At 43.5% G+C, this 12,340-nt stretch overlaps 1 protein-coding gene across 1 annotated transcript in view; it reads right to left on the bottom strand.

The window, feature by feature from the left end:
• The window catches only part of LOC126412070 (eukaryotic translation initiation factor 3 subunit M), a 56,652-nt gene that overhangs the window by 24,475 nt on the left and 19,837 nt on the right, over window positions 1–12,340 (bottom strand). Inside the window, exons 2-3 of the mRNA XM_050081468.1 lie at window positions 3,690–3,869; window positions 3,511–3,605 (exon numbers count right to left, since the gene is read on the bottom strand). Of these exons, the coding sequence (XP_049937425.1) occupies window positions 3,511–3,605; window positions 3,690–3,869 (275 nt within the window). The remainder of the gene's footprint in view (window positions 1–3,510; window positions 3,606–3,689; window positions 3,870–12,340) is intronic.

Here is a 12,340-nt window from a genome sequence, read left to right as displayed (position 1 = left end):
CAGCATGTCCTTGGTTCTCGCTACCTACCTGTCCTTAATTTACATTAATTTCTTGTGTCTCAGCATATCTTCACAGTAACTACTCTTTTCTTCACTACATTTTAGTTTTCTACACTTTTCATTGTCTTGTCTGTTTTTCACAGGCCCCTCCCGCCTCTGTTACATAAATTGCACTTAGCTTTTTACTCTTATTAAGTCGTGTACGGTTTTTAAGCAGCAATCTCTGTCTTGCAAGGCACAGATTACCCTGTCTTCCAACTTTAAACTCTCAGGTTTTCAAATGTAGTCCCCAACAAACAGTCCTTCCTGCTCATCCCATGCGGAGTGTCCCCCCTGTCCCACAGACCACAGTGACTTTCCCCGAAATCTACCTCTTTTCCTAGACCTCTCCAGTCTTTTTCCTTCATCCCTCTTTCTTCCCCTTCAACCCTTCTCCCTGAAGGAGCCACTGGCTCCAAGAGCTTGTGTAGTTATAACTTCCTTTATGTGAGTGTGCTGCTGCTTCTTGATGAGTAGATTTTTAATCTATCCAATTAAATGTATTGAAAATGAAATATTACAGCAAAGTGGCAGAGCAGTTGGAAGATAGTACGTACAAAGGCCTAAAATAGAACCCAATTTTGTCATACAGCAGAGAAACAATGGAGCTCCTAAAGAATCCAAATGTATCAGAGGATGTCATCAAAAATCTTAGAGCATGAGCTCCTAGATCTCTCAAGCTGTTCAGATCACCTGAAGTCCACAAGGAAAATATATCATTGAGGCCAACTGTTAGCACTATTGGTTCGCCTACATACAGTTTGGTCACATATTTAACTAAGCTGATGACTACCAGAAATGGTCACTGTGAACATCACATAAATTCTCAGATGTTCATTGCGAAAACTGAACAGATCGTAGTTGGCCAAAACAATGTTTTAGTTAGCCTGTATGTGATCTCACTATTTACAAAAACTCCTATGGTGGACATACAAACTGTTGGCAGAGAATTTTCCTCCTGAAATGATAAAGTTGTTCTGACATGATAACCACCAACTTCTTGAGTGGCGATAAGCTTTATGAAATGGATGGAATGGCGCTCTGGGTTCTCCATTGTCTCCAGTAGTGGCCAAATTTGTTATCGAACATTTTGAGGAATTAATTTTGATTCCCCTTCGCTCATCTTCATATTATGTTTATGTTGACGACACTTTTATGGTCTGACCACACAGTGTAGAAACTCTTTACCACTTCCTTGAACATATGAACAGTATGCACCCAAACATTCAGTTCACTATCAAGGCAGAAAAAGGAGGGCTGCCATTTTTAGATGTTTGGTACAATGGAAGTTGGATGGACATCTCGGCCACTCACTGTACCACAAGCTGGCACTTACCAACCACAGTTATCATCATTCAGTCCAGGAGACAGCAATTTTAAATACATTGTAAGCAGAGCAAAAACTGTTTCTTATGAGGACCACTTGGATTCTGAAATTAATCATCTGATGTAATTGTTATGAAAGAATGGCTGTGGTTCACTTGATATGAAGTCAGAGTTCTCCAATAAAAGGAAACATGAAAATGTTGAACAGTCACCTGATGAGCTAACAATTTTATTCCTTTCTTTCTGTGGAGCTACGCCTAGAAAAACAGGCAGAGTCCTGAGAAGACAAGGTATAATACCTATTTTCCGATCACCTGAGAGGATAAAGCAGATGCTATGCCCTATAAAGGACAGTCTCCGCCTCAGCATACCTGGGGTTTACAACATTTCTTGTGAGTGCACTAGCAATTACATCAGTCAATTGATTCACACCGTTTCCGACTGCTGTGCAAACAACAAGGCATATTAATAAGCAAGAAATGGAGAAATTTGTAGTTGCTGAGTACAGCCTCACAACACAATATACTATTCGATGAAACAAAACTTATCACAAGCTTCTACATACAGGGATTCTTTAATTAAAGAGGCTGTGTAAATAATAGTGTGTAACAGGAACTTCAAGCATGAATGTGGGTATAATCTTAGCCGTATACGGAAACAAGCCCTCAATGCAGAGAAGAGGCAGAGATACTTGTCACAATGTTTACAGTACTATGGAGCAGTGGCGTCATCAGCGCCAGTGTTTACACCATCTGTGACAGCATTACATAATTACTGAACCATAAGAAGCAGTCTGTGGACTGTGTAAGGCCATCAAACCAGCAATTTCGTCAGTCAGTCGCTGCTCCTGAAGACATGGAGGTATCCATCAAAAACTAAGGTTTTATGCTGGACTGATGTGGCGAGAAGTCCAAGAATGTTTTATACAACAGTGGCTTCGCAAAAAACATTGTTCTCACGTTAACAAAATTACTATGGTTAAATCTAATACTAACGCTGAAGAAGTTACCATGCACAAATGGGTTGCAATTTTCCTTTGTAATACTTAACAAGTGTGAGAGATATGGTTTCTGTGATGGAATGTTAGCTTGCCTGTATGATCTTGGAAAACTAGTACAAAAATGTTATATGGAAAAGTTTTCAGCCATGAGTACAGCATAAGATGCAATAAAAATCAATGGCTGTAAGAAATAGAAATAAGTACAAGGAGAACAGTTTCCAAAGAGTTTTGAACTACTTGTTTGTTGGAAATGTTATATTAACGATATATACTTTGTAAAATAGCTCCTATTTAAATATGAATCATCTAACGTAAGCAAAACAATTGCTTTTGCAAAACGGTAGTAGGTTGAGGTGTATCTTTAATAGGTAGCAATTCTAAATTTTGCAACCTGGTTATAAGAACCTGCACTACCATAGCTAAAATTAATGCTTTGTAGAAATAACAACACATTTTACTAATTTTCTGATGTGAAAAATAATTTTTTGTTCTATGGGAGCACTGTGGTGGTACAAACCTGAAAGTTACCTATAGTTTTTGTAAACAGTAGTAATATTGTTGTTTATGCATGTGACGAAGATATGTGTACTTCAATTTGCACACAAACATGGGAGACTTTTTTTATCTAACCACTCTATACAAGGTGAGGTGCACTTTTTGGACTAAGGTGTTAGAGGAAAGCAGTGAGAGTTGGAGGCTCTTGCCAGACACGTTACAAACCTTGGATCTTTGTATGTTCCATTCATCTATTGCAAAAATGTGGGACAGTGATATCAATATACAAGTTAAATGAAAATTATTACAATTGATTTTATCTGAAGCTCAGTGTTGCCTGTGTTATAAGATTAGACTCATACGAGGCAAGAGAAAGAGCTGTTTAATCTATTTCTTAATTCTAGAATGAAGGGTGAGAAAACTGCAATTCAAATTTGAACCTAGAAAAAACTTTACTGTGATTGACAGTAATCGCCATTATCATAATTGGAGACTCGAGAACATGGACATAATCTGCACATCACTACAGGTTTTAAGATAAATTCAGTACTCTATGAACATTACAAACAGTAATTACATGATTACAGTGCAATAGTATCTTACAAAAAACACTAAAACACATAAAGAGCTCATAAGTATAAAGAACATACACTCTTAATGAAACCATTCCCAATTTGTGACCTGGTGCCTTGGTCAGTTTTTCACAGAAAGCCAATATGAGATTGTCCACTCTTTCAACAGGAATCTGGAAAAAGGAGGAACAATATTTTTCAACCGATTATGGAAAAAGAAGTATCTTACTTTTCCCCAGGACATCTTATAGTCTTACCAAAACAAGCATTGAAACTATTCCATTAAGAATAGTTTCTATTTCTGATTCATTCCCTTCTTTGAAACAAGCATCACATACTCCTATTATCTTATGCAGATCATCTTCTATCCCTTTAGGAGATTTTTCCTCCGATATTTCAGCACCCAGTGATTTGAAATAGACTCTGAGCTCTTGTGCCTGTAACAAATACATTTATGAACATTATTCATGATTGATTAATTGACAAAAGGAGAAAATATAAGGCCTAGTTTACAGAAAGACAATATGTAGCGAAACTGTTTCAAAACTGTGTTGCCAGTACCTTCGTATGCATGGTACGCAAAGGCAAAAGCAATTGGCAAAACTATTGATTTTTAAGGCCTTCCAACTTTTACAACACTAAACTGTCAGTTGCACATGCTTTTACATTAGGTGGTGTTTTCAATGAATGTGACACAAAATGTGAATCTACGAAAATTGTTGGCTTATGGGCAGTTAAACCCTGCATAAGTGCTTGCCGAATGTTAATGATAATTAACAGAATAAATTGTGATCAAAGTACTGAGGTTGAGACAGTTGTTCATGATGTGAACATCAGAGGACTGACAATGTCAGAGTTACTGATGAAAATACATTCTGGAATAAACCATACAATGTCTACAATTAATGAAGGTCCCCTACCTGCTGTTGGAAAATGTTCTGAAGACAATATGAGGGTATCCTGAAGATTGTTTGTTTGTTTTAAAAGAGGGAGAAAGGAACCAAACTACGAGCTCATCGGTCCCTTGTTCCTAATAAAACAATGCCAAAAGTCAGAATAAAACAGATGAGACATATAACACGAAACGGAAACAAAGGAAAAACCACAAGAACTAAGGAAAGGCAATGAACACTAAAAGAAACAAAAGAGGACAAGAAAACAACAGAGATATGCAAGAAACAGTTAGAAGAGAGTAAACAAGGAAGCAGATTACAGTGGCTGGCCAACCACGAAAATAAAAACAAAAAGCCAACCACCTCACAACACATTAAAACCTTCACCCTAAAAGCACTAAGGTGGAGGACACAGAGGGACAAAGGACAGGCGCTAAAACTCAGATTGAATGATAAAACCCACCCTCACGGATGAAACTTAAAACCAAATCAGCCGATGAGCCATTGTCTGCTAAAATCAACGATAATGAGTCCGGCAACCGAAGTTGAAGTCACAGGGCAGCCAAAGGAGGACAGACTAGAAGAATATGGGCCACTGTCAACCGGGCACCACACAGACACTGAATTGGGTCTTCACAGCGCAAGAGGTAGCCGTGGGTCACCCGGGCATGGCCAATGTGGAGCCCTGCGTGAGCCCCTCCATTCCAGGGCATAGAGGGACTCCTGGATGGACGTTACCAAAGGATGATGAGGGCAGCACTCATTGAAAGTTTTCAGGCTGCTCAAGGAGTCAGTACATAAAAGAAAAGACTCCCCAGGGCATGAACGGAGATACTGAAGTGCACGAGAAATGGCCATAAGCTCTGCAGTGAATACACTGCAGCCATCGGGTAAGAAATGCGTTTAATATGGCCGCCATGAACATAGGCAAAGCCAATGCGTCCATCAGCCATCGAGCGGTCCATATAAACCACTTCAGAGCCCTGGAACACGTCAAGAATCGAGAGGAAGTGACAGATGAGAGCCGCAGGGTTAATGGAGCCCTTAGGACCACGTGAAAGCTCCAGATGAAGCTGCGGCCGAGGCATACACCATGGAGGAGTACGTGAACAGACTGCAAGTAGAGGTGGTAAATGGAAGGACTCCAGTTTGGAGAGAAGGGACCGCACGCAAACCTCAATCATTAGCCCCGACCTGGGCTGCCAATGTGGGAGATGGACTGCCACAGGTGGTAAAAGGAGACAGTAATTCAGATGCTCAGGAGAACAATGAATGTGTGCTGTGTAACTGGCAAACACTTGTGCACATCTGATCTGCAATGGAGAGATCCCAGCCTCCACCAGTATGCTGGTCACTGGATACGTCCTAAAAGCTCCTGTCCCTAGTCGAACCCTGCAGTAGTGCACAGGGTCGGGTAAATACAATGCTGAAGGCACTGCTGAACCATAAACCACATTCCCTCAGTCAATTCGGGATTGGACAAGGGCTCTGTCGAGACGCAGCAGTGTAGAGCAATCTGCACCCCAATTTGTGTTGCTCACGCAACGGAGGGCATTGAGGTGCTGCCAGCAATTCTACTTAAGCTGACAAAGATGAGGAAGCCAAGTCAATTGAGCGTCGAAAACCAGTCCTAAGAATCGATGTGTGTCCACCACAGTGAGCGGATCGTCATGAAGGTAACGTTCTGGGTCCGGATGAACTGTACAATGCCGACAGAAGTGCACAACCCATGACTTTGCAGCTGAAAACTGGAAGCCATAGGCTACAGCCCATGACTGTGCCTTGTGGATGGCTCCCTGTGGGCAACGCTCAACAACACCAGTACTGGAGCAGCAGTACAGAATGCAGAAGTCATCTGCATACAGAGAAGGTGAGACTGAGGGCCCGACAGCTTCTGCTATACCATTAATGGCAACTAAAAATAGAGATATACTCAGAGCCCTGCGGGACTCCATTCTCCTGGATATGGATGGAACTATGGGAGGCAACAACTTAGACACGCAAAGTACAGAGCCACAGGAAGTTTTGGATAAAAATCAGGAGAGGACCTCTGAGACCCCACTCATACAATGTGGCAAGGATATGATGTCGCCAGGTCGTGTCATATGCTTTACATAATTAAAAAAGGCCTGCAACCAGGTGGTGCCGTCTGGAAAATGCTGTTTGGATGGCAGACTCGACGGACACAAGATTATCAGTTGTAGAGTGACCCTGGCAGAAGCTGCCCTGACATGGAGCCAGTAGGCCACGTGATTCCAGATCCCAACCCAACCGCTGACATACAACACATTCCAGCAGTTTACAAAGAACGTTGGAAAGGCTGATGGGCCGATAGCTATCCACATCAAGTGGGTTTTTACCAGGTTTGAGCACAGGAATGATGGTGTGCTTCCACCATTGCGATGGAAGGATGCCATTGCACCTGATCCAGTTGAAGACGACGAGGAGATGTCGCTTGTAGTCAGATGGGACATGTTTAATCATTTGAATGTGGATCTGATCAGGCCAAGGAGATGTGTCGAGGCAATGTACAAGGGGAATAAGGAGCTCCCACTCAGTAAATGGGAAATGGGGCATTATAGGATTCACTGTGGCATGTAGTGAATGAGTGGACGTTCCCTTCCAGCCGACGTTTGAGAGTTCAAAAGGCTGGGGGGGGGGGGGGGGGGGTAATTCTCGGATGCAGAGGCTCGGGCAAAGTGCCCGGCAATCGCGTTTGCGTTGGTAGATAACACGCCATTTATGGTAACACCTGTTGGGGTCTGGTACCCGAAAACACATTTGATCTTTGCCCAGACTTGGGAAGGTGACGTATGGCACCCAATGGTCAAGACGTATCTCCCCCAACACTCCTCTTTCTGTCGTTTGATAAGTTGGTGAACACGGGCTATGAGGTGCTCCAGGGAAGGGTGCCGCTTATGCTGCTGTAGAGCTCACCAATGCTCCTTAATTGGTTCAGTGACTTCCGGCGACCACCAAGGGACTGCCTTATGGCTCAGTCACCCCTAAAGAGCGAGGGATCACGTTTTCTGCTGCAGAAACAATTGTTGTAGTCATCTGCTCAACCATCACATCGATGTTACCGTGTGAGGGAGATTCAATGGTGACAGTAGAGGTGTAAGTATCCCAGTCCACCTTGTTTAAAGCCCATCTAGGCAGGTGTCCGTGGGTCTGACACTGGGGCAGTGACAGGAAGATGGGGAAGTGGTCACTACAACGCAGGTCGTCATGTGCTCTACAGTGGATAGATGGGAAAAGTCCTGGGTTGCAAATTGATAAATCAATGACCGAGTAACTACCATGAGCCACGCTGAAATGTGTGGCGGCCCCAGTATTTACGAGGCAGAGGTCAAACTGAGACAGTTAAGTTTCGACTTCTCTGCCTTGGGCAGTAAGCACAGCGCCACCTCGCAAGGGGTTATGGGTGTTATAATCTCCCAACAGCAGGAAAAGTTTAGGGAGTTGATCAATCAGTGCAGCTAATACATTCAGGGGTACTGCACCATCTGGAGGAAGAATTATATTGCCCACAGTTATTTCCTGTGTTGTCCTTATTCTGACAGCCACTGCTTCAAGAGGGGTTTGAAGGGGTAAAGGTTCACTACAGACTGAGTTTAGGACATAAATGCAAACTCCACCTGACACTTTATTATAGTTGCTACAGTTCCTGTAACATCCCTTAGAGCCGTGGATGGTAGGGGTCCGCATTGCCGGGAACCAAGTTTCCTGGAGGGCAATGCAGATAGCAGGTGTAAAGCTTAACAGTTGCCGTAGGTGTAAAGCTTAACAGTTGCCGTAGCTCGCCAGGTGGTGGAAAAAACCGCCACAATTCCACTGGAGGATGATGTCATCTTGAGACTGGGAAGGCACGGAACATTCAATGAGGTAGTTTATGCCTCAGAGTCACCTGCTGCCACCAACTTATTGCCTGAGCATTCTATATCCATTGTGTCTGAGGGTCTGGTGGGATCTAGGTCCTCAGTGGACGCCAAAATCTCCACCCCATCCTCAGACGCGGAGCTTGCAGGTAGCGGTGGTGTGGTGCCACCGCAATTTCCTTGGTCTCAGAGGTTTTCTTTTTGGATTTCTCTCACTGTTCTTTGGGTTTCCCTGGCTGGGAGGACTTCACTGGCTGTCTCCGGGACTGAGTATGAGCGTGAAGCCCTACGACCAGTTGCTTTTGGGCTCTTCAGCCACTGGCGGGTGTCATCTTTCCCACTAGCAGAAATCTGGAAAGGGAGTGAACCAAGGGACCCCTTCCTAGTGAGATAAGCCAAAAACGACTTACACTTCTCTGGCTCAGAAGTGGGGACGGACGACGGACGTTCCCGACGGTTGGCGCGGAGGGGGGGGGGGGGGGGGTGTTCCCGAAGTAGGTGGTGCTGCAGCAGCAGCAGAGAGGGAAATGCCCCCCCCCCAGCCCCGCCCCCCCCACCGTCAAGGGGGCAGGTGTAGTCTTCCAGCTCAGAGGTGACTGGGGTTGGTGGAACTGATGATGCCAGAACTGTTGTAGCGGCGGCATCAGACGATGTCATACACACAGGATGCAGGTGTTCAAATTTTCTCTTAGCCTCAGTGTAGGTCAGTCGGCCCAGGGTCTTGTACTCCATGAATTTCCTTTCTTTCTGGAGAATCTTGCAATCTGGTGAGCAAGGTGAATGGTGCTCTCCGCAGTTGAAACAGATAGGCACAGAGTATTGGGATGTGATGGGCGCCTGGAAGTACAGTGGGAAGTCACATGGTCGAACTTACAGCACTTAAAGCACCACATTGGGGGAGGAATATAGGGCTTTACAACACAGTGGTAGATCACCACCTTGACCTTCTCGGGCAATGTATCAGCCTCCAGGCCAAGATGAAGGCACCGGTGGTAACCTGATTATCCCTTGAATCCCGGTATATACGCTGGACAAAATGTACAACTCGCCACTGAAAATTGGCGCGCAGTTCATCGTCAAGCTGCAAAAGAAGGTCCCTGTGAAATATGATACCATGGACCATATTTAAGCTCTTATAGGGTGTGATGGTTACAGAAACATCCCACAGCTTGTCACAAGCCAGTAACTCCCGTGACTGGGCAGAGGATGCTGTTTTGATGAAGACTGACCCAATTCTCATTTTGGACAAGCCCTCCACATCCCCAAACTTCTCCTCTAAATGCTGAACAAAAAACTAAGGCTTCATCGTCATGAAAGATTCACCATCAGCTCTCAAACATACAAGGTACTTGGGTGAATAAGTTCTGCTGCCATCCTTAGCCTGACATTCCTCCCATCATATGGCCAGGGAGGGGAATGATTTGGGGTCATACTTCTGTGCGTTGAATTAAGCTCGAGAATGCTTAGAGACTGCTGGTGTTTCACCACCACCAGCAAGAGATGATGAACTGCGCTTCATCGCTTGTAATCCGTCATGATGCCACCCACTCTGACCAGGGGGCCTCCCCACGGACACCACCCAGCCACAGCAAAGGCCACCTGGCAGGATGGCCATTGCCGGGAATCCCGATGCCCCAGGGAGATGGGCATCTACCCTTTGGCATATGTGAGGAGTTAACAGCGCACGCATCAGCAGAGCGATCCCTGTGTGGTCAGGGGGCTACAACCAACAGGGTACATGGCGGCCCCACCACAACGGACTGGCTACTGTGCTAGATATCAAATGTAAAGAAGTCCATGGTCATCGTTGATGTAGAAAGCGACACTGCACAGTGCATGGTGGAAAACACACCCGGGAAGGTGTTCTTGCCCAAGAGATGGAGAATGGGCGGGACTGCAATGCAACAACGAGAAAGTGGGCTAAAGATCTCAATGCATGATGGACACAATGTACCATGTAAGGTGCCCTCTTCAATTGGCTCGCTCTTCAGGAAAATTTTTGGGAATGGAGGTCAAACCCTACATGGGACCATCACATAAAGGCCAAAACGTGTGACACTCCTTTTAGTTGCCTCTTACGACAGGCAGGAATACCTCAAGCCTATTCTAACCCCCGGACCCACAGGGGGTATCCTGAAGATACTGACAAAATATCCAGCTTTGATCAAGGCTAAGCTGCAGAAATACAGAAGTTATCTAAAGAATACAATGTGGAGTTAATAGTAAAATTATAAAATTTAATATGTATGATGCAAAAAACTTTGACATCGAATGTTGAAGAAAAGAAACTTCATAAATAGGTGGCATTAAATATATCTGGAACAAATTTGCCAATTGTTTAGTTTGGAATGTGATATGGGTGCTGTAGAGACAAATGAGAACCCGCACTTGCCAAAATAAACATGAATTATTCTCATGTCATTCTTAGGTGGATGATGTAGCTTCTAAAGCCTTGCACAATAGTTTCTTTCAAAAAGGTAGCTACACCCTAAAGCTCACGTATTATCTTTATCCGGTTACAAATCTAAATATGCTAGTTCCTTTTCTTTTGTACTAATTTCAAGCAGGTAAGAACAAACTCTTGCACTACTAATTTAATGGTACAATTTTAAATTTTGGTAGGACAATGTTGCTCCAGCACTACAAAATCTTGAAACTGAAGTGTACGATAATGTCGCCATGTAGACAGCCATTTAAAAAACTACTTTCACAATGCTAATTACAGCAAATGAGTTTGTAACCCAGTGTCTGTGAGTAAAAACAAACTTTAAAATGCAGCAAATGAAGCAGGCAACAGGGAATACAGACTTCTAAAAAATAAGACTGGCAATATGTAAAATGGCTAAGCACAAATGTAAAGTTGTAGAAGCATGCATAACTAGGCGAAGACAGATGCCACCTATTAGGAAAATTAGAGAGAACTCAGGACGGAGAAAAAAAACACAGCACCTGCATTAATATCAAGAGCTCACATGGAAAGCCAGTATTAAGCAGAGAAGGGAAACTGAAAAGCTGAAGGAATATAAGGAATGTGTGTTCATTGGAAATGAATAGCAAGTCAATATTACAGAAAAAGAAAATCAAGTAGGTTACCATGAGATGGGAGATATGACACTGCGGGAAGGATTTTTCGCAGCACAGATACACCTTAGCTGTAAAACAGCTTCAGTAGTAGATGTAGATAGCTTCGTTTGCTGCATTTTTATGTTTTATCTTCTCATCAATTCGATTCAATCACTCATGCCTTACCCAAGGATTTCTACTGGGACTAGTGTTTTTACTTATGTGATCTTCTGCTATGTCTGGCATGTATGACACAGTGCAGAACACAAACATTAAACAAAAAGTTAAATCTGATTACCTTAAAAGAAATGTGAGGATGAAGATGATAGGCCGATCTATTTGTATGGCAGTTTAGAAAAATGTAGCTAAGTTTTACAATAGGAAACGTAAATGAGGAAATAGCTTTAACACGAAAAACTCCATGCACATATGTAATGGACATAATGACAGACATTGCTGGGGTATTCGACAACATATGGTGGCTAGTACTATTATGGCTTCTGAAGAAGCTGGATTCCTATCAGCCTAAATACACCTGCCAAAGACTGTTGTCCATACAGAAAGGCATGACTCATCTCTAGGTCAATGTTTAAAAAGATGTCTAAATCCTGTCTGTAAGGACGACTATGTTGCCGTGTGTTCATGTTTGATTTTAGAGTCTCTCCTCTGGAAGCTGCCTAATACTGAATCAATGATAGGCCTGCATGTATTGATGATCCTAGACTAGCTTGTATAGTGCCGACACAATTTTTTGGCTTATTGAAGAAACCAGTACCTCTTCCACAGCAGCTGAAAGAGAGACAAGCAGCCAGTGGGCACTTAGGTGTCAGCATACCACTTGCAGCAACAGGGCTGTTTATGCATTTTGAGGCAGGCTAGGCCAAGCAGAGAAATCTTGCCATTGCAGTGGTAAAATGGGCTCTTGCAGTACGGGCTAAGTAATTTCTACATCTCTGGGCCACGGATTTGTTGTGCCGACTGTGGCAGGAAGAAGTGCGTCAGCATAACTAGTGAGCTCCTAATCCTTATAAATAACTATCAATTTTAGCAGATGTATTCACAGTCTGGCAGCAC

The sequence above is a fragment of the Schistocerca serialis genome, chromosome 7 (genome assembly GCF_023864345.2).
Source record: "Schistocerca serialis cubense isolate TAMUIC-IGC-003099 chromosome 7, iqSchSeri2.2, whole genome shotgun sequence".
Lineage (NCBI taxonomy): Eukaryota > Metazoa > Arthropoda > Insecta > Orthoptera > Acrididae > Schistocerca > Schistocerca serialis.
The sequence above is the reverse complement of the archived record's forward strand: the minus strand, read 5'-3'. Positions and strand labels throughout refer to the sequence as shown.